The 27,952-nt window shown below is 34.6% G+C and overlaps 1 protein-coding gene across 13 annotated transcripts in view; it reads right to left on the bottom strand.

Moving 5' to 3' along the window:
- Nucleotides 1–298: 298 nt before the first annotated feature.
- RBM26 (RNA binding motif protein 26) overlaps nt 299–27,952 on the bottom strand; it is an 84,341-nt gene continuing 56,687 nt past the window's right edge. For 5 of the 13 annotated variants that reach the window (XM_059042367.2, XM_067016684.1, XM_059042365.2 and 2 more), the window contains 7 exons: nt 26,756–26,860; nt 21,928–22,128; nt 18,928–19,014; nt 10,737–10,850; nt 7,951–9,113; nt 7,256–7,314; nt 2,859–3,541 (listed from right to left, as the gene is read on the bottom strand). In XM_059042367.2, coding sequence (XP_058898350.1) covers nt 9,024–9,113; nt 10,737–10,850; nt 18,928–19,014; nt 21,928–22,128; nt 26,756–26,860 — 597 coding nt within the window. In that variant the 3' untranslated portion in view covers nt 2,859–3,541; nt 7,256–7,314; nt 7,951–9,023. Of the gene's footprint in view, nt 3,542–7,255; nt 7,315–7,950; nt 9,114–10,736; nt 10,851–18,927; nt 19,015–21,927; nt 22,129–26,755; nt 26,861–27,952 lie in introns of all 13 variants that reach the window. The other 8 variants (XM_067016688.1, XM_067016683.1, XM_067016682.1 and 5 more) reach the window with 7 other exon arrangements.

Here is a 27,952-nt window from a genome sequence, read left to right on the forward strand (position 1 = left end):
TGCAATGAAAAACAAACAAAAAACAAATATTGCAATATTTATCATTCAATAAAAATAAATATGAAATGAACATGCTGACTGCTGGAAAAGCATATCAAATTAGATCAGGAGAAATGTTCAGATGAAAACTGAAAATTATGGAGGGAAGTTCCAAAAACTTTCATTGGCCTTGGAAGTTGACAGCATAAGCACTTTATGTTTCTACTTGTGCAGTGCCCGCAGGCTGCAAGTTTTCCTTTCTATTCTAATATTACTATAATTGATGCAAAATGCAAGACAATTTTAAAAAGTTAACAACTGCTTTTAGTAAGACTATTTTATTTTAAAATTTTTCAAAATATAAAAATAATAAACATTATGGATATTTAACAAACAACATAATTCAACTATAAATAATAAAAATGTTGACAACCTCACATAAACACGTAATACTATAAACATTCTAAGCATACAAGAGTTTTCTAGTTCAAGTTTTACCATTTTCAGTTCAAGTTTTATTATCACTTTAAAAAATAAACAAAAAAAGCTGCTACAGCTTAACCAATTACTTTCGCTCCACTCAAAGAGCAGGGAATTTTTCCCCCATGCCAACACACATTCGTGAAATGGGATACTTATGGGCACAGGTATTAAAAACTGGAACAATCCAGTCTCCAGACAAGAAAGAACTCCTTTGGTGTTTTTCAGTTCAACAATCCACAGAAATTGAGTTAGACTAAACCACTATTAAAGGAAATCTTGTGCCAGACATGTTGTGAAGTAACATCATACCCAAAACAGGTTCAGGATTCTGAGAATCAAAAGTAAACATCTATGAATGCTTTGCTGATACTTAAAAATTGTATCTTAAGAACATTCACTAAGGTGCTGGAATGAAGTCTTGCAGATGTAGAAAACAATCTGCACACCAACACAAAACTTGTACAATGTAAATAACACATCTCTTTAGAACTCATCAAATGTTCTATAAATATTTAAGAATTACCCTGCCTCCTGTTGAGTAAAAGACAGATGGGAATTTAAAGCAGAACAAGATTATACCATATTTCAGGACTAGAAAAGTTTTCCATTTGAAATGTGGGAAAACTGAGTCATGTTGAATGTATCATTTTTTGTATTCTAGTCATATTAACACACCACTCCTTTTATCAAAAGAGCTAATGAAAAACTGAAGAAACTATTTTCTTTTGGGGAAGCTGGACACAAATTAGTATAATGTCATTCTCCATCTTATCTTTAAATTATGGGATGTTTCTAATTGGCTGGGCTCTTTACCTGACTCACCGCAGACCACTTTTATAATTATGCTGCTAGATTAGATTAAGTTATAAGCAATCATAGATTTAAGCCTAGCAAAGTCTAGATAACAGGTTGAAAAATGATATTGAAAGGTTTTATAGCACCAATGACTTTTTCCTAAGACACTTGAGGGGCTGCATCACTTTAAAGTATTATTTATCTTGTAAATAAGACCAAAAATATTCAATTGATCTGTATTTTGAGCACAAATATTTATAAACTCTATTAAAAAAAAACAAATATAGCATGACTAGGGCAGCTGATACTGTAAAATCTAAGTATATTGAAAAATATAAAGATATATAAAAGGCTTCCATAATGCAATCATGCAGTTAAACTGCTTCACTCAATTACACAAAAGTGATTCTGTACAGTTATCTACACATAGCTCCGTAAGAATCCTCTTCACGAAAATGAAATAATGAAAATCCCTATTTTTAATTAATAAACATATGGGAACTCAAATATGTACCTGACCTACCAGATCTCACAGCAATTTTCAAAAAGTACAATGATCTCAATGAGAATCAAATCATCTTGACTTCTGATTCCCAATGGCATGTTCAATTTATTTTGTTTTTAATTTAAAAAGCATGGGGGCCGGGGGGGGTGGTGGAGGGGGAAGATGACAAAATAAAATTGAGAGTGGTGGGATATGATCCACATCTATTAACCAACCAAAACTGTTAACAGCAAGTATGGTCTCTTCAGAGAATGTTTTTTGGGTTTTTAGCCCAGCAGGTTAGAACTATTCTATTACACAGGCAGAGAACCTTTCCTTAAAAAGAAAAAAACTACTGAACTAATCTGGGAAAATATTTGTGAACTCCCATCAGCTATATGTTTGTTCGCAAATGTGAACTAAAAGAGAAGTCCAATTTTTAAAATGCCCTGTAGGCTATAAGGTCATAATTATGTTAAGAAGACCTTCCTTTAAACCAAGCCTACATTAACCATGCTGTCTCCAACTAACATGGATCAAAATAGATAACTTACATTATGTCTGACGGGTTCATTCTTTTTTTCATGAAGACAAATGCAATGCATACTCAAGAAAAAGTGCTTGCAGAATAGTTAACTTTGCACAAAAAGGTGAAAATATGAGCATGGCTTAATGGAACTAAAAAAAAAATAAAAATAAAAAAAATAAGGGAGAAAAGAAGCAAGTATAATTTGGACTTTTCTAATAAGAGTTGCTATCAAGTAAACTTCTGACTTCTCAAATGCTAATGAGAATCTATGAAGGAATACTAAGAAATTAATTTTCTGAAAACTTTATGGTGCCCATTATAAAGAGGGTATTTTGGGTGAATATTTAGAATAAAATTTAATCACACTCTTTATAAATAATTCCAAGCCATATTGCTTATAAATAAATAATACGGACATACACCTTTTAAGGCAAGAAAACTATAGTTTTTAACAATGCTAGACACACAACACTACTTCCCCTTGCTTTAAAAATTGTCTTTTATGTCTTGGTTGCAACTGAGGAAAATAAGGAAAAACTCTGTAAATTAGACATTTAACAGATATTTCTCAATCTTTATAATCCACAGATCATTTTATACTACTTGAAAAGAAAGAAAATTATTCTCCATGTTTATTTTGAAGAGTTAAGAATTTTTAAAAAAATTATTTGGGTAAGTGGCCTTGGCAGTGACTTCAGTAAGTATATTTAGAAGACACAGGCAAGTTATCACCATGTGAAAAAAGTATTTTACTAATTGTTCAAAATTATTTTAAGTGACTATCCTAACTCCAGAAATGTATCCTAAAAACCCAGGAAAATTAAAGCCAAACCAAGGTTTAACTTTTTAATCATTTTCATCATTCTAAATTGTTCATGCTAATGAACACAGTATCATGGCTTTATAGACTTCCTAGACACAATTTCAATTTGGCTGAGACTGAAAACTTATCTCATGTTAGGAAAACCAAGAGGATTTTCTTTTTTTTCCTTCTTAGACTGTTTAAAAATAAATGGCTATAAAGGGGAGAAAACATTTAAGAATAAGGTCAGACAAAGCACACAATCAGATTTACTTCTGGACTCAGATGTACCCTAAAAGAACTGTAAAGATAGAATGCTAATTATGGTACATGTAAACATCTATTCAAAATGATAAAGGGCAAACATAAAACGATAGTATCACATTATTATAACAGTCGTCTCCAGACAGGAACAGGTCTTGCTGTTGTAGTCACAAAGCTAAATTCAGGCAATGATGATCTCTTTCTGCTGGAAAAAGAGAAGACTATTAAAAAAACTGTGAAAACAGTAAATACATCTAAAAACTGAATCATACCATACACTGACCTCCAATTTTTTTAAACATTAAATAAAATTGAGAAAGGAATCAAAATGAAAGTTGCAGACAAATTTCAAAGATCAGCCTTGGGTTAAAATGATTTAACAAAACTCTGCATCATGCTTCACTGAAACATTAAGCTGCAAAGATCACAGCTCTGCAACATGGTTACGATCTAAAATTTCTGATTAGGAAATGTCATAACGGACCACATAGCAAATTTTCATCAGTGTGGGTTGGCAAAGTAGTAATTTTAAGAAATCACGAACAAATTCCAAAATATTGATATAAAAGCAAGATCAATTGGCTTAAGTTTCCCAAGGACTTCATTTCCTTAAACTCCATGTTATAACCACTTCATTCTTCCATCACACTATGACATAAAATACTGTACTAAGCATGATTAACAACAAAAGTAAATAAAAAGGAACATATCAAAATGCGACAGTGTTTTGTATACAAAGGAAGACTAACTTGGATGACTGGGAAGATGAGAGGATGGATGAAGTAAAGTGACAGGGAGGGAGGGATGAGGAAGAAGCAAATATAATAAATTGATACAAAAAAGTAAAATAAAAATGCTTTTAATTATACTAAGTAATGAGTACATAATACTGATAAACTGCAAGAAAGTTATTAACCAAATTAGGAATTTTTCTACTGAACAAGTATGAAATTTTTCTTTGAACAAGTTTTCATTAGAAATTACTGAGCATGTCAGTCATGTTCACCAAGGTTTCTTCCTTTCTTAGGTCTTTTAGATAGCTATTTTGGAAGATAATCTGCTGTCATCTGATAGGTATACAATGACCAGAGAGAAAAAAATCTACTCTTCTCTAAGAGCCTGTATGCTGTATACATACCTCAGAGCAACTAGCCAGTTCAAGAAGTTAACAAGAACAAGGTAGTTCCTGAGATCTGGGAAAAGGAAATTTTCTTTCTGCCTTACAAATACTGTATGCTGACGATTTATTCCTAGATTAAAATTTCTGCTTTAATTATAGGGTTTTGGAAGAATGAGAAAAGCCCTGCAAAAGACCAAAAGGTGAACTTAACCTAATAAGCCAGAACTTTATGCAGGACATTTTTGTTTTAAAAGGCTAAAAGACTTCTTGCAAGGGAAGAAAAAAGAAAATCTTACAAATATTTACATAAATTCTGGAAGGACTAAAACTGATTTTCTATAGTTAGTTCACACTATAGGTAAGGGGAAAAAAGAAAGAAAATACAGACTGATAAAGTTTGTATAATATTCTACAATAGCCACTGATATTTCAACATACCAAACAAGCAACTGTTTGCCTTCTTTTTGTAACCCTTAGAGCCAGTGATTAGTGTTCCAAGTAAGACTGAAAATACAGTCCCCATAAAACAGTTCTAGTAACAAGAAATTTCCTTCAATTAAGCTCAGCCATACTTTCTACAGGTAATCAGCTAAAACCAGTGAAGTCTTATCTTTATAGTAAACTACTGTTTGATACATTTTATCATATTACAAAATAAAACAAGAGCTATGGAATACTCTCCCATTCATGCAACATGATTTCATTAAATGCTTGAGTACTGGTTAAATACTAAAATGAAACTTTAAATGTTACAATTATCCAATAACAGTTAAAGCAACACTGCTTACGTAGAGACATAAAATAGAGTGAAATATGTAAAATGACAACTCAACCATCCCTTGAGGTAATCCTAATCAATCTTTTAAACCAATGATATATAATTTCCTTCAATTTTTTTCCTGGAAAAAGTAGCTACCTACATCTCAATCCCTTTTTTACTCCCACCTCAGCCCAGATCTATACTACAGCAAAGAACTTGTTAGAACTGCAGAATTTAAAAGCGTGTATAAGTTTCAGGTAGCATACTGTAATAAGAAAGAGTTTTAAACGTTAAGTTTGGAAGTGAAAGGAAAAGTTACAAGCAAGAAGAAAAAGTGTGACTACAAAAGTTAATCTACACTTCCTAGGTTAAAAGGAATTTGGTAGCAAAGGCAAACATTTGGGAACACTATATACATAACTGTACCAAGACACACTGTATGAATTATCATAACCAAATCTAAGTTGTTTCCACTGATAAGATGATAGAAATAGCAACAGCAACAACAGGTAGGGAGAATTGGTATAGATATGTTAAATTGTTTTAGATCAAACACTAATATACTATCAGGGAAAACTAAAGACATGAAAAGGACCTTAGAGATCATCTAGTCCAACCCCTTTCATTTTACAGACAAGGAAACAACCCTGGATAAGTTAAGAGACTTGTCTAAGGCCAGAGAGTCAAGTTACAGAGCTAGGGACCAAAAGCTAAATCTCTTAACCCTTGTCCAGTATTCTACACTAGCTCATCTTCGGATATAAAAAATCAATGGGATGGACTAGATTAGTGGCTCTTGACATTTCTATTCTTACACACTAATAGAAACCAAAAGGCGATTTTACTCCTGAATGGACATTTAATACTCCAAAATTTTAATAGCCTACTAATTGTTATGGAAATTCCACTAAGACTACGTGTATATTCCTCCAACAGTATTTGTAACCCCCACTGGTGCAATACTTAACAGTATCAATTGTTTACTAAGACGGTCCCAATGACTGAGAAGACCTTCAAGAGAGATTTTTAGAAAATTGATAAGAATTAACAAGGGAGGTAATTGTCACTCCATTGTTGGAGATTTAAGTATGCATTCATCCATTAATTCATCCAACAAACAACTGAATGCCCACTATGAGCCAGGCTTTATGATAATCACTACAGATAAAAAGATGAATAAGACATGGTCCCCTTCCTAGAGGAGCTTGTAATCTAGTGGGGAAGACAGACATATAAACCAGATAAATTATATTACAACATAAGTACTGTAACAAGAGATATGAACAAAGTGCTGTGTTAAAAGGGATGGTTTAAGGTATGAACTGGCTAATGACCAAGTCTACTAATTTTGTGTAACAACTACTATTTATTGTGAACACAATCTCATGCCCAATTAATAATTAGGAAGGAGGTAACAATATAGAAGTTTAAAAAAAGTTGGCACTGAAATCAGAATGCCTGCAATTCAAATTTAGTCCTTCTACTCACTAGCTGTCACTTTGGGCAAATCATTCCATCTCTACTAGCCTAAGTTTCCTTATCTGTAAAATGGGAATTAACAACTACTTCAAAGGGATATCTTAAGTTTTAAATGAGAACACATGAAAGTACATGTAGAGTACTAGTATTTATAAACATACTCATTAATTTGAAAAAATCCAATAGCAATTTCATACTACATAATATTTATAATTAAAATCATACTAATGATAATAAAAATATAATTATGGACCTAATGAATGTTGCTAATATTTAATCCCCATACTGCAGGACCCTATCAAAACATACTTGTCTTCTGATTCATTCAAAGCAACATGGTGTAAAACATTTTAATTTTAGGTTACTACAGAATTTAAGATTAGGGAAAGTGATTAACTATTTATGGGTTTAAGTAAATAGTATGTGATTTCAGTTACATTATAAGGGAATTTTACAATAATTGCAAAACATCATGCTAAAATTTACTAATCATATTATAAAGCCAAAAATCAGCATGGAGATTTAACTGGCCTTTGCAAGATTTTCTTTCTTTATAATACCTGTTTGGTGTAAAGAGAAGAAACGTGAGCCTCTGCCAATTTGGCATCTTTCACGACTACTAAAAAGAAAAGAAAACAAACTTACCTAATGAATCAGAATAGCACACAGTCAACATACAAGAGACTACATCAAAATATATCACAGCTCTAAGTAAAGAAGTTTCAAGTAAAGTCACTATTTTGACAAAAGAAATCTGATAGTGAAATTTTAAATATAAACATGTGCATCAACTGCAAGCCAAAACATTCCTATGAAATACTATTACCATCAAGAATATATATATAACTTTAACCCTAAGTGTGGGAAGAAAAGAAAAAGAGGAACAGCATCCACTAGCTACTCCACTGGCAAAAAGACTATGGTGGTGAAATTACAGTCTGTGATTGTGAGGACCCCAGTATGGGAAGAACGTAATTTTTTAAAATGTGACTTTTAATATAATCACTATATTCTCAGGAGGGGTAGAAACACTTGCAACCAAAAGGATAAACTGTAAAAGGTAAATATGTAATCTTCCACCCTCCATTCTACAAAGAATGCATTTATTTCCTGGAAACTGCTGTATCAACTTTCAATGATCATGTTCACTTGTCAGAGAAAGCCACTTAAAAATCACAATATTGTTGCAAATGTCAAAGATTTTTTATACAAGTATAGGAAATGCACACTTAAAATATCAGACTGGAACACTTACCAAACAGTGTTTTCCTAAAGTAGTATCTATAGTACATTTCTTTATTCATACATCTTCAAATGGTCAAGTTTTCTTTCATACATCCAAAATGTAATGTGATGTTTTCTTATTCACCAAATGTTAGTTCTACTTGAAGTCTGGTTCCAAACTAATCAGCCTGCTTTTAATTTAAGACATCTGTTGAAAGTTTATAGGATCAAACCAAACTGAAGTGGTATAAATTTTAAACAATGGATTGAACATTATTGTAAAGGTACTGGTAACCATTATTATTATTAAGAATAAGTTAGTGATTATAGCTCCTTTTGTGATAATTGGGGGGAAGGGTAGATCACCATCTGGAATGGTCTATTTATTTTAACTTTTTTTTCTTTTCTTTTTTTTTTTCTTTTTTTAAATCAAGGAACATTGTCTTTTTTTTTTTGTCATTGCTTTTTTCTTTTCTTTTCTTTTCAAGAGACCATTCCACTTTATTTTTAACATCTGAATGCATAAGGACTCAAATGCAAAGCAGTCATACACCGTTATCATTAAAACCCATATGGTAAAATACATACACAAGTCCAACAAAAGGCTAATACATAGTAAAGCCTAAGCATACTACTATGTAATATTATGAATACATAACTTGGAGACTTTAGTTAGAGTACTATGTTACCTACTCATTTTTGAAAACATTCATTAAGATTTTAAATGCAAATTCATTCCTTATTTGGAGTAAAACAAAATCCTCTAAGTTATAACAAGTATTGGTCATTAAGTCTTCAGACCTATTCATTAAATTACAAAGAACCCAAAGAATTCTGTAATGTTCAGTAGAAGTATGTAATAAAAACATTGCATATGTTTCTAGTGTGATGTCTTTACCAATTGTTTACTGAAATAAAAGGCAAACATCAATCTTTCAAAATACAGGATTCAGAAGGTAGTTTTCTTCTCTTTTGTCTATTTGTGAAATCCATCTTCATCACATTTTACCAAAAATTGTTTTTACAAATATGTAAAAGTACATTAGATAATACTAATGAAACACAGGTAGAGTTCTATCATATGCAGATCAATGATCAGTCAAATCATCTTCTCCAAGAGCGAGATTCATTGTCCTCTTCTTCTTCATCATCATCTTGAAGTAATGAGTCATCCACCAAAGACTCTTCCTGAAACTTTAGGTTAAAATGCATTTAGGAATTTACCCAAAAAAAAAAAAAAAAAAAAAAAAAAGAAAAGAAAAAAGGTGACACTTTTAAACACTGATTACTCTCAATAGAGTCGAATACAAAAGGTATTTCTATAGCTAGAACATTCAAGAAACAAAGAAAACCAATCTTCACTCAATGGTTTCTCAATACTATCTATTCTATTGCTTGCATCAAATAGACACCAAAAAAAAATCAAAGCCTTTGTACATGCCGTTTCTCCTGCCTCTCTTTATCAAATTATGCCATCTTCTATACCTATAAAACATTGCTCCACACCTTTTTTTTAAAGAAAACATCAATAAGTCTTCTCTGACACTAAATCAACCAACAACTTGAATAAAGTTTATCAATATTTATATTTCTTTTCTGCTGTATGTAACAAACATTTTCTTTTACAGCATTCTTTTCTTTTCCCCATTCCCTTCATAAAAGCTTCTCAGTCTACTTTTCAAACTTTTCAAAATACCTAATACCAGGAGCTCTCCTGCTTTTCTCCCCATTCAATTCAAACTCATGGAAGGACAAAGGTATAATCTAAAATATAAAATGACAAATCATGTATATGAGTTTCAAAGTACACATTTTATTCTTGCATTTGACTATGGATATGTATAACAGCCTTGAATGCTCTTCAAACAAAATGAAGTGCCATTATGAAAATCTAACCAAGGTAAAACATGGAACCATTCAGTTTCCCCACCTTACCTTTCATTCCTTAACTTCCTCAACTTTCCCCTACAGCTTATTTCATGATTAAACAAAACAGAGTTGCTTATCTTTAGGTTTTTGGTTTCAAAGGGCTCTCCACTTCACTGTTCTTCATGCTCTCATCTCTCAGCCATCAGACTACCTGCTGTTACCCAAGAAAAAATATACTCTTCCACACCTATACCTCTGCCATTTAAAATGCCTCTCTCAACTATACTCCCAGTCCCAGCTCTTGGTTATGAAAAGTTTTTTTATCACTCAGGGTTCAGCTCCACTGCCACCACCTCCTTCAAGATTCTTCTGGAAAGAAACAATCACTCCTTCCTCTGGGTTCCCACAGCATATTGTTCAAATCTTTATTTACCGCATCAGTCTGCCTTTTATTATAATTAATTTCTTATGTGTCTGTCACCACCCCCTCTTCCATATTATAAGCTCCTTGATAACAGGGACCGTGTCTTATTCATTTTTGTGCCTATCACAGTATCTACCATATAGCAGGCATTCATTCTAATGAACTAAAATGATACGAATTAAATTGAAACCTGAAATGTTAATAAAGCAACTGAATAGAATATATACTCTAAAACTTAAAATATCACAAGATTTCCTATGGATAAAAATCTAATGAATAATTAATGTTTTCTAAGAGTAAATGAAAACTGAGTATATATATGATTTTCATATATTCTTTTTGGATTAGCAATCCACAGTTCTCATTAATACATAAAATTTAAAGTTGTCTGCATTTATCTGATATCCCCTGCCTGGAAGATGGCTCAGGAATAAAAGTTTTATGTTAAAATCACAGCCATAAAATCACATTTTATATAAAAATGTAAACATTTAAGGGTAAAAACAAGTGGAAAAAAAACATACTTCCTCTTCATCAGGTTCAACTTCTTCTGTTTCAACAGCTGAAATATTAGTTATTGGTTTATTCCAAGCCAGTTTTAGATCCTGCCCTTTGAAACGAGCTCCATGAACTGCAGCCTAAAACAATTAAGAACATTGGAATATAAAATATTAATAATTTGTGAAGAAAAAAATGAAATGTTATAGTACCTAATATTTAAATTAAATCAGCTAATAAACACAAGTGAAAGACAGTTGTCTATTTTTGCTTTGTGGTTTACTTCTTTACTATTTATTATTGCAATTTATAATGTACTTTATATTGTTATTTACTTCTAAAATAAGCCTAGTGACTGTAAATTCCTTTATAAAAAGAAAACAGGAACAATTTCTCATAATCGAGTAGCGCTATTTCACTACTGGCCAATATCTGACTAGAAGAACTATGTCTCCATGTCTACAGTAAAAGGATAACTGCTACTCAAGGCAACAATCTCAAAGCACTTCAAGATTCTGGCTGTAGATCTTAATTCTTGTTAATTCACAAATGGCTCATATAATAACTATAAACTAAAAACCTTTAACAAATATAAGAATAATTTTGCATGTGTATTTATTTTTAAATTAATCAAATAATCACAAAATACCATAAAATGTCTGATGTATCACTATTACAAAATATAAATATCTCAATGAAGAAGAAAAAAACAAACAAACAAAAACCCTGAACTTTTCTACTGAAAACTAAAGCACTTCCCTACAAAGCTTTCAGACCTGCATATGGTAAAACTGAGTAAACAGTCAAGTCTAAGTACTTTAGATTAAATGGCTGGTTTAGAAAGAATGCTTTCAAATGAAAGTAATGTGAACTAACATAAATCAATGTTAGCAACATACCAAAATAACTCAGAGTCACAAAAGATTTACAGCACAATCTCAAAGTACAGCATAATGTGAAACGTAGAAACAATTACATGTTCAATGACATTTGACTATGAGTTGCGTGATATTAAAGTCCCCAGGTATAAATTTTAAACCTGCACATATAAATTTATGATAAATTTAAAATATTTCATGCCTATTAAAATGCAGCTCAGGAATTTTTAGTCCATCATGTCATATAACTAAAAATTTTTAAGTACTTATATATAATATTTAAGGCCAGAAACAAATTGTAATTTTTTTGAAGCTATTACATAAAATATATTCCTGTAAGGAATTCCAATTGTCTCATGCAAAACATCTACTCATAAAACTCACGTTTTCATCCAGCTAAAAAAGGCAAAAAATGTAAGTGATTTTTTTTATAGTAAGTTCTTCAAAATTTTCTTATGGGGACTTCCCTGGTGGTGCAGTGGTTAAGAATCCGCCTGACAATGCAGGGGACACGGGTTCGGGCCCTGGTCCAGGAAGAACTGACATGCCACAGAGCAATGAAGCCCATGTGCCACAACTACTGAGCCTGTGCTCTAGAGCTCATGAGCCACAACTACTGAAGCCTGCGTGCCTAGAGCCGTGCTCTGCAACAAGAGAAGGCACCATAATGAGAAGCTTGTGCACCACAACAAAGAGTAGCCCCTGCTCGCCACAACTAGAGAAAGCCCGTGTGCAGCAATGAGGACCCAATGCAGCCATACATACATACATAAATTTATTTATTTATTTATTAAAAAAATTTTTCTTATGACCTAATTTTGTAAATCTCTATATTTAGCACACACTTCAAATTTATAAGATGAATCTACAACTCTCTAAAGTTTTAATTTTAAAATTATTTACTGGACGCTATCATCCAGGTTCTGTTGTTCCATTTACAGAGCATAAGCAGAGTAGATTTAGCATAAATCTAAGGGTCCTAGGATTTTTAGAATGCTAAATGAGCCCTGGTTTCAACTTCAAGTCATCAGCTACATTAGCTCCTAACAAGAGAGTCAGCCTGACCTTTGAAGCTTTGAAGCCAGGCATTGACTTCTCCTCTCTAGCTATGAATGTCCTAGATGGCACCTTCTTCCAATATAAGGCTGTTTCATCTACATTGAAAATCTGTTGTTTACAGTAGCCACCTTCATTATTTTAGCAAGATCTTCTGGATAACACACTGCAGCTTCTATATTGGCACTTCCATTTTTATATTACGGTGACAGCTTCTTTCCGTAAAACTCATGAACCAACCTCTGCTAGCTTCAAACTTTTCCTCTGAAGCTTCCTCATCTCTCTCAGCCTTCACAAAGTTGAAGAGAGTTAAGGCTTTGCTGTGGACTAGACTTTGGCTTAAGGGGATGTTGTGGTTGGTTTGATATTCTATCCAGACCACTAAAATTTTCTCCATATCAGCAATAAGGCTATTTCATTTTCTTATCATTCATGTGTTCACTGGAGTAGCACTTTCAATTTCCTTCAAGAACTTTTCCTTTGCATTCACAACTTGAATAACTGGTGCAAGAGGCCTAGCTTTCATCCTATCTTGGCTTTTGACATGCCTTCCTCACTAAGCTTAATCATTTCTAGCTTTTGACTTAAAGTGAGAGATGTGTGACTCTTCCTTTCACTTGAATGCTTAGAGGCCACTGCAGGGTTATCAACTGGCCTCATTTCAATGCTGTTTTGTCTCAGGGAATAAGGAGGCCTGAGGAGAGGGAGAGAAATGAGGAATGACTGGTCAGTGGGAGCAGTCAGAACACACATTGATTGATTAAATTTGCTGTCCTATACGGGCAGGGTTTGTGGTGCCCCCAAATAACCAGAGATCACCAGAACAAATATAATAAGAAGTTTGGAATACTGCAAAAATTACCAAAATGTGATACCTACAGTGAGCAAATGCTATTGGAAAAATGGCGCTGACAGACTTGCATAATGCAGGGCTGCCACAAACCTTCAATTTGTTAAAACAAACAAACAATATCTGCAAATTGCAGTAAAGCAAAGCACAATAAAACAAGGTATACCTGTATACGTGTGTATAAAAACCATATAGTACAGAATTAAATGGGAAATATCAGTAGGATATGTATGTATATGTGCACGTGTCTATATGAACGTATGTGTTTTTTTCCCCCACTCCCAGCTCTTACCACGAAAAAGATTATAGTAACAAACTCAGTAGGAATGAGCATCCCTAGTACTCAGACTGAGGTCTTTAAATACCGTTCCCAGTAAAAAGAACCAGAGCTCCTTAGAGAAATGGCCAGTTCCTGGTCTGGAAGAGAAAATTTATAAGATGAACCTAGAACACCTTTTCATACCAGAAAGCAGAGAAAGTATCATAACCCACTAGAGCCCTGTCAAAAGAACTCAGGAACAAACCTATATACTAGCCACTAGCCAAAGATGGGACATCAATAACTGAGAACAATGGATCAATACTCATGAAATGTTTAAATCTATGAATTTATAATTCCACAATACCAATCAAGTTAAATCAAAATATGAATCTTATTCTGGATCCTTAAAGGAAGTTAAGTAAAGGGCTTCCCTGGTGGCGCAGTGGTTGAGAGTCCACCTGCCAATGCAGGGGACACGGGTTCGTGCCCTGGTCTGGGAAGATCCCACATGCCGCAGAGCGGCTGGGCCTGTGAGCCATGGCCACTGAGCCTGTGCTCCGCAACGGGAGAGGCCACAACAGTGAGAGGCCCGCATACCACAAAAAAAAAAAAAAAAAAAAAAGGAAGTAGTAGAATATTTATAAGAAAACCAGAGAAATGGAAATGCTGGTATCTGGTAATACTTAAGAAATATTAATCATTTTTAGGTGCCATAATAGTATTGTTTTATTTTTTTTAAGGCTCTAATATTAACAAAACAGGTTCAGTATAAATACTGAAAGGTTTACAGCTGAAATGATATGATGACTGGGAATGGCTCCAAAATAAGGAGGCAGAGGGTTGTTAGTGGGTGGAATACAGACAAAATAAGATTGACCATAAGTGGATAATTGCTAAAGCTTAATGATGAGTGTATAGAGGCTCATTTTACAATTTTCTCTCATTTCTATGCTTTGAAGTGTAAATAAAAAGCATGTTTAAAAGCTGAAGCATTTTATTCATAGGCTTGCTCTAGACATTTGCCTATTTAGTCTTGCACAGTAATTCAAAGTTTGTACCATATTAGGACGTAAGGAAAGCAGGCATACCCAGTGACAGAAGAAAAAATTTTAAAAAGGCTTTGAAGACCTGACAAATGAAGGAAGAAAAAAAAAGTGTGAAAAGTAGTTATGAGGTAGGTTCCATATCTTACATGGAAAATGATTCTGGAAACAACATTTGGAAAAGGCTGGATTAAACAGGTGTGTTTGCCTTTTGCCTTTTCAAGTCATTGAGATTATAATTCTAAATTGAATATACAAAATGCAGCTCTTCACAAATTTACTGACAAGAGAATCCTTTGCTAGAGGAGCTCCTAAAGAATCAGTGTTCTGTAAAAACACTGTGGGGAAATCTGATCTAAGGCCAGAAGAGCTAAAGCTGCAAGCCTACTGTATGTACCTAACTTTTTTTTTAGTGACCATAGCGATAAAACTATCTATAAAAGAAGGTTAAAACCAAGTTTATTAATGTTTGTAATAACCACAGTATACAATGTTTAGGCAGTAGTTACATTAAAGGACCACAAAAACATGTAAAATCTGATTTTTAGAATTTATAGGGAAAGACTACATGGCCACTGTCTCACAAGCTTCAGACTTAGATTTACTAATTCTTATGGCACAGTGCCCATCACATAGCAACACTTAATAACTATTAGGTAAATCAGCAAGAACACACACACAAAGACTGTGAGATACATGATTTGATTTCTCTTGACTGAATCCACTTATACATTTACTTCTTGCCATAAATTTACTATTTACTCAGTCAGCCCCATCAACTTCTACTCTTCATGTTGCACTATCCTCTATGAATCCAATTTTGTGCTTCTATCTTCAGGTCTAAAGAATGAGTGTTTTGAAATCACTCTATCTTGTTTGTATTCAGTTTCACTGATTTACCAATCAATTCTCATTCTTAAACACACACACACAAATATTAAAAATAGCTAACATTAAGAGGGTTTACTATGTTCCAGGCACTGTTCTAAGTATACCTTACAAGTTCTGAATCAGTGAATCCACACAACTACTGGGAACTGAGGCATGGGTGTCAAAAACGCACCAGTAGAACAAGATTCTCTTTCTTTTTGATATAAAAAGCTATATACCCTCTTTGAGTTTGGGACGGTAGAGTTTCATCTTTGGGACTGCTTTTTATAAAATAGGAACTTAACTATTCCTATTCTAAAACTGGATCCTGGTTTCTTACAAAAGTATAGGAACAATTCAGAGTAGGAAAACTGACATTCTAACCAGTCATGGGAAGAGGTTACTTTTTTCTGTCCTGTTTGGTTACTTATGCACCTTTAGTACATGAGGGGTGGTGACAGACAAATTGGAAAACAGAAAATAAAGTAGTAGGATCCATCTTCTAACTAACCAGAGTCAAACCTTAGCCATCTTAACCTAAAGCTAAAATGGTTCTGTTTATATTATTACTCCTTAAAATACTTCAATCTCTTTTCTGAGGAAAAGTTCTTACTTTTCAGTCATATTTGAATGTCTTGATTATCTTATTCCTGTACTTTCCTTTGAAATATTATGCATCTGTTGACTTAAGTCATCTAATACAATGATTCAGAAATTATGAACAATGAAATATTTGGAAATAAACATTAGCAAAGGTTTACAATTTTCTTTTCTTGGGAAGTACTATCCTTTACCTTGAGTTTATAACCACCTACATTTGGTATTAAATTTTTATTTATTTTATATAATGGTGGTGATGGTCTTTTTAAGCATTCTTCCTTGACAAAATTAAATAATGGCAACCTAATGTCAAACACACTAGTTTTTAAATTCCTAAACCTCAGTTCCCTAAAATCCAGAAGTTTGAAAAACACTATTTTAGCCTATATTCTGCTTGTATAAGATTAGTTTCAACTTAATTTTCTATCCTCTTCTAAAATAGAATGTTACAAAATTTTAAGAAAATTTTTTGGCTTAAGGAAATGTCTATGTTTAACAACTTCTATAACCTAATCCCAAATGTTTATCATAGCAATGGTAGTTGTTCCTTTTAGTCTGTTAAGTAAATTCAACTAAAATGGTATTTACCCTGAAAAGCTAACCCTCATCAGATCTAACTTAAGCTAAGTTATTCTGCCACTTATTCAACCTTCATATAATTCACTGTTAAAATCTTTCTTTATACATTAATCCCAGGTCTTTGAAATGACTGCTATTCACCTGGAAGATGTATGCATAGTATAAAAATATATATTAAAATTTACATCTGAGATAGAAAAAGCAAAACCCAAGAAGATACATGTCAACAGGTCCTACTTACCAAAATCAAAACATCCAAAAATTATTTAAGAGGCAGGAGGGTTTTTTTTTTCCTCAGCCACATAAGTGAACAGGGACAAGTAGTAATATATATTTTTAAAGTAGTTACTAAATTCACAAACTTGGTAATACTATAACCATTTGAACATAACAATTACCAGTGTTTTATAATAAGACTACTTCCTAGAAAATAAACAGAACATAAAAAGATGGTACTCAAGCTACCTATCCAACATTACACTGAAAACTCACTGACGCTATCATTTAAAGGAGGCTCATTCTTAATTTATATTCAACAATACCTCTCAGAGAAAACTTGATCAAAAATCTACTTTTTCAGGGCTTCCCTGGTGGCGCAGTGGTTGGGAATCTGCCTGCCAATGCAGGGTATACGGGTTTGAGCCCTGGTCTGGGAAGATCCCACATGCCACGGAGCAACTAAGCCCGTGAGCCACAGCTACTGAGCCTGCGCATCTGGAGCCTGTGCTCCGCAGCAAGAGAGGCCGTGACAGTGAGAGGCCCGTGCACCGCGATGAAGAGTGGCTCCTGCTCGCCATAACTGGAGAAAGCCCTCGCACAGAAACAAAGACCCAACACAGCCATAAATAAATAAATTTTATTTTTTTAAAAAATCTACTTTTTCAATATAACACGTATACATATAAGCTTATAAGAAAGTTTTAAACTCTCATCAATTATAAATTAGCTTTTATTTTCACAAAAGACCTTTAAATAGAAGATTTCTTAAAACTTAATAAAACTCTAGGATGAGGAATTCCTATTCTATAAAAGTATCCACTACCCACCCGCCTAACCCTGAAACTATGTTATTCTAGGGCCCAGTTAAACACTTTTCTGAGACTTATCAGACCAACAGTCTTTTTTATAGGCTGCAATGTGCCAAGAGCAACTCCTACCAGGTAAGTTCCCAGCAATGTACCAGCAGGGAATATTCACTACAAAGAGAATAAATCAATTTAGAAGATTTTCAAAACTTATTTAGACCACAATCATCTTAAAACTTCTGAAAACCATCCTACCCTTCCATTCACATCAGGTTAACTGTTTGGAACGCTTAATGCATTTTTCCAAGGTCAAAGTGGTACATCTATTTCTCTACAATCTTGAACAAAGAATACACAGGGCTAAAAATGTTCCAATGAACCCGTTACACCTCGCAGTCATTTTCCTTTTTAAAATCTTTTAAACCCAGAAGAAAGACAAGGCTGCATATACTTCCGGTCATTCTTTAGAAAGATAATTCAAAATACACATTTTAAGACAACTATACTAAAAGGACCCTAAAAGCTAGCGCTATATATTCCTGTCTTGGGCAAAAAGTTGTAGAGGCCTAGTTGCGGGAATGCTGAGCTACGGACACTGTAGGGTTCAGCCCGCTGGGACTAGGAAGCAGCAGATGAGGGATGGTTAAGAACAGCAGCCATCAGGATTCTATCTCCGCTTGTACCTTACCCCTCACCACTCATTCTGCCAAAGCAGACTTGCTCTGGGCCAGCTGAGAAAGGGATAATGGAAAGTGGAGTGGCCCTATCTCCTGTGAAAGAGAAAGGAAGAATTCCTGATATCTCAAGAGAGTACAACTTGACATTCAACTTGGTTATTAACTATATATTCTAAATATTCATGTTATATATAAAACTGCCTAACTGCTTTAGGACATTCTTTGTAGCCATGAATTCTACTTCCTATGGTCTATCTACTGTCACAGTGTAGTTCTTTAGTAAGTCAAAAAAATTCATTTATATTAAAACTCAGAGGCAATATTTATAAAACATTTAAATCTGAATTTCAATAAATTAGAATATTTATAATACTTACTGCTTCAGCTTCTGCTCGCGTCTTGAATGTAATTACTGCATGAAGTGAAGAGTCATCAATCTGACAATCTTCAATTTCACCATATTGCTTTAAATTAAAAAAAAGTATTTCCTCCAAATAAATATTTTGAAACATCCAAAATCCTAATGGTTTTTAAATATTAAAATACCAATAAATATAACCGAGAATGCATAACAATTCAGGGTGATTAGCAGAAAGAAATTATGAATAATTCATTTTAGTACATAATATTGTACGATAAAGGGTGTTCCTATTTTCCGATATTATTTACAATTCTATACTTTCTAGAACCAGGGTAACTTACACTTACTAAATAGGGAAACAATGGTGAAAGACTAAGCTTCCTTATTGCCTTTCCTTCTATACTCATTATTCCAATTCCAGAGTATGTTAAATTCTTTCTAAAGCGGAATATTTAATCCTCAGAATATTCTGTGAGTTTTTTGTATCATTCCCAATTTAAAGATGGGGGGGGGGGGTTCAGAGAATTTAAGTAATTTTTCCAAAGTAACTAAGTTAATTATCAGGGTGAGAGTCCAGTTTTCCATTCAAAAGTTTTCGATTCAAAACTTTAACTGACCCTGCTTTTACTCTTACTTTACCCTCCTCTAGACCACACTCCTTTAGGGCATTTAAAAGCTAAACATATTAAATTATGCTTGTTTTGGGTGTGCTGGATTTTATTTTTCCCTGTGTAGGAAGATTTTTCTGCTAACAGCAGAAAACAGCACCTTTATCCAACAAAACTTTAGTCCTTTATATATCATTACTAATATCTTCTTTCTTACCCCCAAATAAAATTATAACCACAATCTCATTAAATACACACACTCCACACAGAAAAATTCTGTAGGGCATAGTTAAGAAAACGACCACAGAATCAGTCAGATCCCAGCTCGGTTAGTACTAGCTGTGTAAACTTGAACAAGTTACTTAATCTCTTCATGCTTCATTTTCCCGATCTCTAAAATAAGCATATTAAAGGTACCTACCTCATAGAGTTGTCAAAATAACTCATAATATAGTGAGTTATATAAAGCATTCAGAAAAATACCTGCCACAAAATAAGTGCTCTGTAAGTTTTAGCTGTAATGTTTATTACTGCTACTGGTTCCAATGGATAAATTAAAGAAAGCATTTTGTTAATCACAATTTGTAACCGTCAATGGTCCTTTGGTAATGTAGATTTTTTTCTCTGATACCTGTCATATGTTCAAATCACAGGCTGAGGTAGAGAAGCTATCTTATTTAAAGACTGACAATTTTTTAAATGTGCATTACCACTACTAACTTTGAGAAGAGTTCGAATCTCCAGATACAACCAAGAATATCCATTTAGAGGCTCTGAATGTTTCTAAAACCAGAACCATGTTTGTCTGGATTATTTTAGCATATCCTTTGATAATTTCCTGATTAGCTGTGTAACTATATGTAATACACCTAAGTTATCTGGATCTTCTTCCCCTTAGGAAGGTGCAGAAACAGGGTGTGTAGTAGGGAAGAATCGAGCTACAGTATTTCCAAGCTAGAAAGCTGATTCCTTATTTTCTCCCTTTGAAGCCATAAAGCAGACGACTTTTTTCTCCCTTTGAAGCCATAAAGCAGACGACTTTCCAGACTCAACATCCTTAAATATTAATCATTTTAGTTATTTCTTAAACATATACCATTTCTTTCAATACGTCTCTATGTCCTAAAAAAGTATAATTTCACATTTGTAACTGCAGTTAAAAGTCTGGAATATAGGGGCTTCCCTGGTGGTGCAGTGGTTGAGAGTCCGCCTGCCGATGCGGGGGACGCGGGTTCGTGCCCCGGTCCGGGAGGATCCCGCATGCCGCGGAGCGGCTGGGCCTGTGAGCCGTGGCCGCTGGGCCTGCGCGTCCGGAGCCTGTGCTCCACAACGGGAGAGGCCACAACAGTGAGAGGCCCGCATACCGCAAAAAAAAAAAAGTCTGGAATATAACTGTCAAACATTTAAATCTGAATATTCAAAACATTAAATTATGTGTGTACCTATCTATAAGCTTACCTATCCCTCAAGACCCAAGCTCCAGCTTTACTACCTTTTGAAACTTTCCTCTACTGTTCTTTCACCATCATATACCTGTGTGAAAAATACTTCTCTAAGTTACTGAAGTATTTACAGTTTTTAATAAATTTAATTTGATTTTAAATTATTTGTAGTTTAACTGGTTTGTGTTAAACCATTATATGTAAAATCCTTGAGGGTAAAGAACTGGTTATTTACTTTATATCTCCAGAGCAATTATCCTAATGCTGCAGGCAAGACCGATGCTTTGTAACTAACCTTTGGGATACCACTAAGAATCATAACATTTAAGTTGAAAAGGGCTTTAGGCAGATATAATCTCCATTCTGCACATGAACGCAACAGATCCCAGGAAATCCAAGTAAAATAATGGATTAGCAGGGACTAGAATCTTATTTTCCTTCCTCATAGAAGGAAGTCCATTGCCATTAGACTGACTCCCTTTAATTATACCCTGGCACCAACTAAGGCAACATCAAGATCGTATTCCAAAATTTTGTCTTGTGTCATTTCTACGTTAGCTAGCTCAAGAATACAGTATTAACAAATAAAATTCCATCTTAATTTTTAAAAATCTGAATGGCCCAGGCAATATGCTAGATTTTTCCTAAAAGTAAATATCAAATGAAACTAAATGACAGGACTTCCCTCTCTGAAACAATAAGGTTTAAATCATTCCTTTCATAATCTGAAGGCCTACTAAGTGTAAGCATAGAAACATTTCTTCCAGACAATGATTAAACAAAAAACCCCTAGGGCTTGTTTTTTTTTTTTAAGTAATTAACAAAGGATTATTATAGATTAATCAAAACCTTTGGTGAGATTAATGGGTTTAAGTTATTCATTTCATTTTCATACTTTCCCCTTTAATATCCATTATCCCCAACAATGATTATCAGTATTTGTTTTGTTGGACAGTAAGAAAGTACCGCAAAATGAGGAAGAAGATCTTCTCTATCACTCTCTGTAAATGCAGAAATCTCCAATGCCCTGGGACGGTGATCCACCACAGCATGACCAGGCACACCTCGACCTCGACCTCGACCCCTGCCTCGGCCGTGAGCTGCCCCTCGACCTCTTGAATGAATTCCTCTACCACGACCAGATGAAAGAATCCCCCGTTTCGCAGCCTAGAAGAGATTAGACAAATAGGTTAAACATCACAATTACTAACACGAGCCAAGTGTTATACTCAGTCAGATGAGTCATACAATCTGACATGAGTCATAAAATTTGATACATATTTACATAGTCAAATAATGCCCTACAAAAGGATTTCATAATTTAAATTAGGGTTTTAATTTTTAAAGTGAAAGCAAATTTAGGTAGCTAATGAATTTAGAAAACAAAATAACATTAATTTAAGCAATGTTTTGAAATTAATAAATGTGTCTTTTCTATTAAGCCTCTACTCTCTAAGACACCAAACTTTATCACAAAAAGACCAGAAATTCTTGAGTTCCAAATAAGGCACAGTGCTGAATGTTACTTCAAAAGTTAGTATAGGGACTTCCCTGCTGGTGCAGTGGTTAAGAAACCTCCTGCTAATGCAGGGGACACAGGTGCGAGCCCTGGTCTGGGAAGATCCTACATGCCACGGAGCAACTAAGCCCGTGCACCACAACTACTGAGCCTGCGCTCTAGAGCCCACGAGCAACAACTACTGAGCCTGTGTGCCAAAACTACTGAAGCCCACGTGCCTACAGCCCGTGCTCCACAACAAGAGAAGCCACTGCAATGAGAAGCCCGCGCACCACAACGAAGAGTAGCCTCTGCTCGCTGCAACTAGAGAAAGCCCAGGTGCAGCAACAAAGACCCAACGCAGCCAAAAATAAACAAATAAATAAATCTATTTTAAAAAAAGAAGTAGCATAATGCAGACATACAAGATACCTATATATATAAGTGTATTTTTTTCCAGTTATGGCTTTCGAATATAGTGTTTCCATTTGTTTGCCTGCTGACTTCAGTATGTACAGTTATTTCAAATTCATCTTTTTTTTTTTTTTTTTTTTTTTTTTTTTGCGGTACGCGGGCCTCTCACTGTTGTGGCCTCTCCCGTTGTGGAGCACAGGCTCCGGATGCGCAGGTTCAGCAGCCATGGCTCACGGGCCTAGCCGCTCCGCGGCATGTGGGATCTTCCCAGACCAGGATACGAACCTGTGTCCCCTGCATCGGCAGGCAGATTCTCAACCACTGCGCCACCAGGGAAGCCCCCCAAATTCATCATTTTGATCATTTACACTAACACCATCATACAATCAATGTAGCATAGTAACATATCCCACTTTATCGCTCTATATGAATAGCACACCATTCCTTCATTCCACAAATATTTAATGAGCACTTCCTGTGGTCTAGTCTTTACCCTCATGAAGCTCAAATCCTAGAAGGGTAGAGACATTAAGCAATCAAGTTATTTGATTATATTAATGAGAAGTGACTCAAAAATGAGGAAATGCTCTACTTAAAGATTTGAATATAATATGAAAGATCTACAACGAATAAACTACTAGAATAAAATTTCCATGAGGAATTTTTTTCCTTGCTTTACTGTCTACTTTATCCCCAGCACCTACAATAGCAGCTAGCAGACTGTAGAAACTTAATATTTGTCCAATGCATCAAAGAAGGTACAAAGAACAAGCAAGGCAAGGGTGAGGGGTGGGGGTTAGAGCATGAACAAAAGAACCAAGGCTGAAAGGAACATGGTACTTCTAAGAAGGAATAAAATCCAGTACAGCTGGACCACATGGGATGAAGAGATGAGGCTAGAGAGACAGGCAGAGCCAGATCATGAACAACTTTAAGGACCACGTTAAAGATTTTGATTTTATCCCAAGAGCCATGAAAATCAATTAAAACATCTAAAGTTCAGAAGTAGGGTGATGTAATCAAATCAGTGTTTAAAATATTGTTCTGGTAAAAGGAAAAGAGAACAAGATGGGAAACCAGTCAGGCTACTACAATAGCGCCAACAACTGAAGATAGAAGCTTAGTCTACAATGGTGGCCATGGAGATAGAGAGAAGTAAAATAAACACATTTAAGACATACTAAGGAGGTTTCCCTGGTGGCACAGTGGTTAAGAATCCGCCTGCCAATGCAGGGGACATGGGTTCAAGCTCTGGTCTGGGAAGAACCCACACGCCACGGGGCAACTAAGCCCGTGCGCCACAGCTACTGAGCCTGTGCTCTAGAGCCTGTGAGCCACAACTACTCAGCCTACGAGCCACAACTACTGAAGCCCATGTGCCTAGAGCCCATGCTCTGCAACAAGAGAAGCCACTGAAATGAGAAGCCCACACACTGCAATGAAGAGTAGCCCCTGCTCAATGCAACTAGAGAAAGCCCGTGCATAACAACAAAGACCCAACACAGCCAAAAATTAATTAATTAATTAACTAAGGAAAAAAAAGATACACTGGGGAGTAATATGTATAAAACTTGGTAATTAAATGTGTATGAATACTGAAGGAAAGGGAGAAATCAATGACGACTCCCGGATTTCTGGTTTGGGTAATTGTATAGATGAATTTAGGGACAAAATAAGCACAATTTTGAACATGTTGAGACTGAGGATGTGAGACATCCAAGTGGAAATGTCAAGCAGGCACCACTGCCAAAATCTCTGCAAGTATAAATATTTTAGTTTATTCATCTCAAGACAGTTAATTTCTAACATTCACTAAAGTAATCATCTAAAATCCAAACAATAAACTTCAAAGGTCAAGGATTAATGTCAATAACAGCACAGCATATACAAAAGTATACTCTTAGGAACTTCAAAATGCTCCTTAAAAAAGGGGTCCCTGGACAAGTAAATTTGAGCAATACTGAGTATTTAAACATGTGTTTTGGGAGATTCACAAATTACAAGCCTCTAGAAAACCATATACAAAACACATGTTTATATATATACTACCAAATGTAAAATAGCTAGTGGAAAGCAGCTGCATAGCACAGGGAGATCAGCTCAGTGCTTTGTGTCCACCTAGAGAGGTGGGATAGGGAGGGTGGGAGGGAAACGCAAGAGGGAGGAGATATGGGGATGTATGTATATGTATAGCTGATTCACTTTGTTACATAGCAGAAACTAACACACCACTGTAAAGCAATTATACTCCAGTAAAGATGTTAAAAAAATAAAAAATAGAACGTGGGGAAAAAAAACACAACACATGTTTACTATAACCTCTTCCAAACTTATTTGGCCTCAAAAGCTTTTTTCACTAATACCTATTAACAAAATATGGAATTGGTGTGGTGAATGAACACACTCTGGCAAACACTGCATTACTGCGTATACTAATATTAATTGCAAACTAAAGTTTGGCCATCATAAAAGAAAAACAGAAGACGTCATTCAGTGTTTAGCTATATCATGATAAAGAATGAAAACATGGACTAATAATATAAAGGATATTAGTAATGCTATTATTTATTTGCTAAAATTATGGGCCAAAATTTTTTAAATGATAATGTATTTTTTTAAAGTCGCATCAACACAGGCATCAAATCTCCAGAATGGTGAAAACACAATTTCTATATTAACATAAAAGGAACCTATCTTTTCCAAAACTTGTTATCTTAAGCAGGACACACAGACAACCATATCAGTTTCCCAGAGAATGCAAAATATATGCAGGTTTAATACACTAACCTATGGCTTCCTATGACAGACAAGACAGAGCCTTAAGACAAGAACAATGGCTGCTAAATGTTAAAGTCTTTAATAGCTGGATACCAGTACTCAATACAGATTTCTACTGTGTTGGAAAAAGAAAATCAAGTTGCTAACAAAATTTGGAAAAACAGCATTATTTTCAGATTAAGCAAAAGGAATAAGCTAAAATACAAAAAATTAAATTGTGACAACGATAAATATAGACAAGTACCAACTACACTAATGACATAAATGTCCCTCTACTTCAAAATGTAATTGATTCTTAAACATCTTTTTGCTAAATGTTAAAAATTCTCATGTATAGAGATCAATTTTACTAGATTTTTCTTATATAAATAATCATATAACTAAACTATAAGTTAGTTTTTTTTCTCTTTAACATCCACAGCACCATCTATAGGCAAAACTTAAGTAAGCATGTTCTTCAATATAATTCTACCACTAAAAGTCTGATCCTTATAGGAACTCAACATAACATGCCTATATATGCACAGAATATCTCCCTAAGAATATCTGAAAAGCCTTTAATAGATTTTGGTCCTAGGAAGAAAAACAAACCAAAAATAGAAAAGGAACAAAATTCACTAGAAGTAGAGAGACTTGTGTATAAAAGTAGAATGGCTATCACCCCTCATTAAATACTAAGAGATTTTCTATTAGTTCTGAAAGATTTGCTAACCTCTTCCTCCTTTTCTACATCAACTCCCAATATGGGGCTTCCCTGGTGGTGCAGTGACTGAGAGTCCGCCTGCCGATGCAGGGGACACGGGTTTGTGCCCCGGTCCGGGAGAATCCCACGTGCCGCGGCTGGGCCCGTGAGCCATGGCCGCTGAGCCTGCGTGTCCGGAGCCTGTGCTCCGCAACGGGAGAGGCCACAGCGATGAGAGGCCCGCGTACCGGAAAAAAAAAATTTAAAAAAATAACAAACAAACAAACAAAAACAACTCCCAATATGTTTGCAAGAGACTGCCAATGACTGTTGACCAGAATGAGAGGAATATATTTTCAAATAAACCATCAAGACTACAACTACTCCTCTTTAGCATACTGTGTGGCTATCATGAAACATACCTCCAGCTGTAATTCGGTATACTTTCTCCTAAGTTCAGTGACTTCTTCTCCAGCTTGCATCTTCTTATATAAATCCAGTTCTGTGTCAAGTAATTCTTTCTGCATCTAGAAAATAGTAATAAATATTTTAGGTGCTGACAATTAATATTCTGCATTTATACAAAACTTTTTACAAAGAAGTTTTTACACATTCTCATTTAATCCATACATTTCTTCTCTATCTCCAGTCCTACAATCCTAGTTCAAGCCACCAGTCACCTCTGGTCTACACTATTGCAACAGCTTCCTAATTTGTTCCTACTTCCACTGATTTCCCTGTAATTCATTTTCCATACAGAAGCCAGAGTGAGATTTCTACGGACTGATATGGAGTAATTTTCAGGAAATAACTGAAAAGAAAAACAAAACACCAAGGTGTTAATGAGGAATATACAGTATGTTTTTACGTAGGAAAGAATACATACACACACACCAACAGGGAGGGAAAAGTGGGGAACAGAGTGTCAAGGCTCAAAGCAGAATGGGTTTATATAAACCTGTTTATATAGTATAACTTTTGAATCATGTTAAAAAAAACTTCAAATTCAAAAAAACTTTTGAATCAAAAAGTAAAATTAAATTCGCAAGAATGACAGGGAGGGTGATCCAAAACTGAATGCAGACAGAAATAAACCTAACTTTATCAAATTAATAACATAACCACACAAACGGAAAAACACATGATCCTACACCACAGGTCTGACTCTATACTCTAAGTGGAGTATATTATGAGGTTGTAATGAATGCAAACAAATTCTTGATTTTATATTTAGTTAGTTGTTGGAAATGGTATTGTTTTAGCAATTCTGGAACTATTCGAATGGATTACAGGACTGTGCAGATGTCTACTGTATTGATGTTAGTGGGAACCAAGTTGTCATCACGGGAACAGGGAAATATGGCATAAGAGAAAGAAAAGAAGAACCCTGTGGTATTAGATTAAAATGAGAATGAGAAATATCAATATAAACTCATGATTTTATATATATATATATATACACACACACACATACACACACACAACACACACACCAAATACACACATACACATACACTAAGTATAAGTATTGTATAACTCCACAGGTTTTTTTAAAATCACTTATTGTCACCTGAAATTAACTTGCTCACTTTTTTGTATCTAGTCAGTTAATCTATCTG

The sequence above is a fragment of the Kogia breviceps genome, chromosome 16, assembly GCF_026419965.1.
Source record: "Kogia breviceps isolate mKogBre1 chromosome 16, mKogBre1 haplotype 1, whole genome shotgun sequence".
Lineage (NCBI taxonomy): Eukaryota > Metazoa > Chordata > Mammalia > Artiodactyla > Physeteridae > Kogia > Kogia breviceps.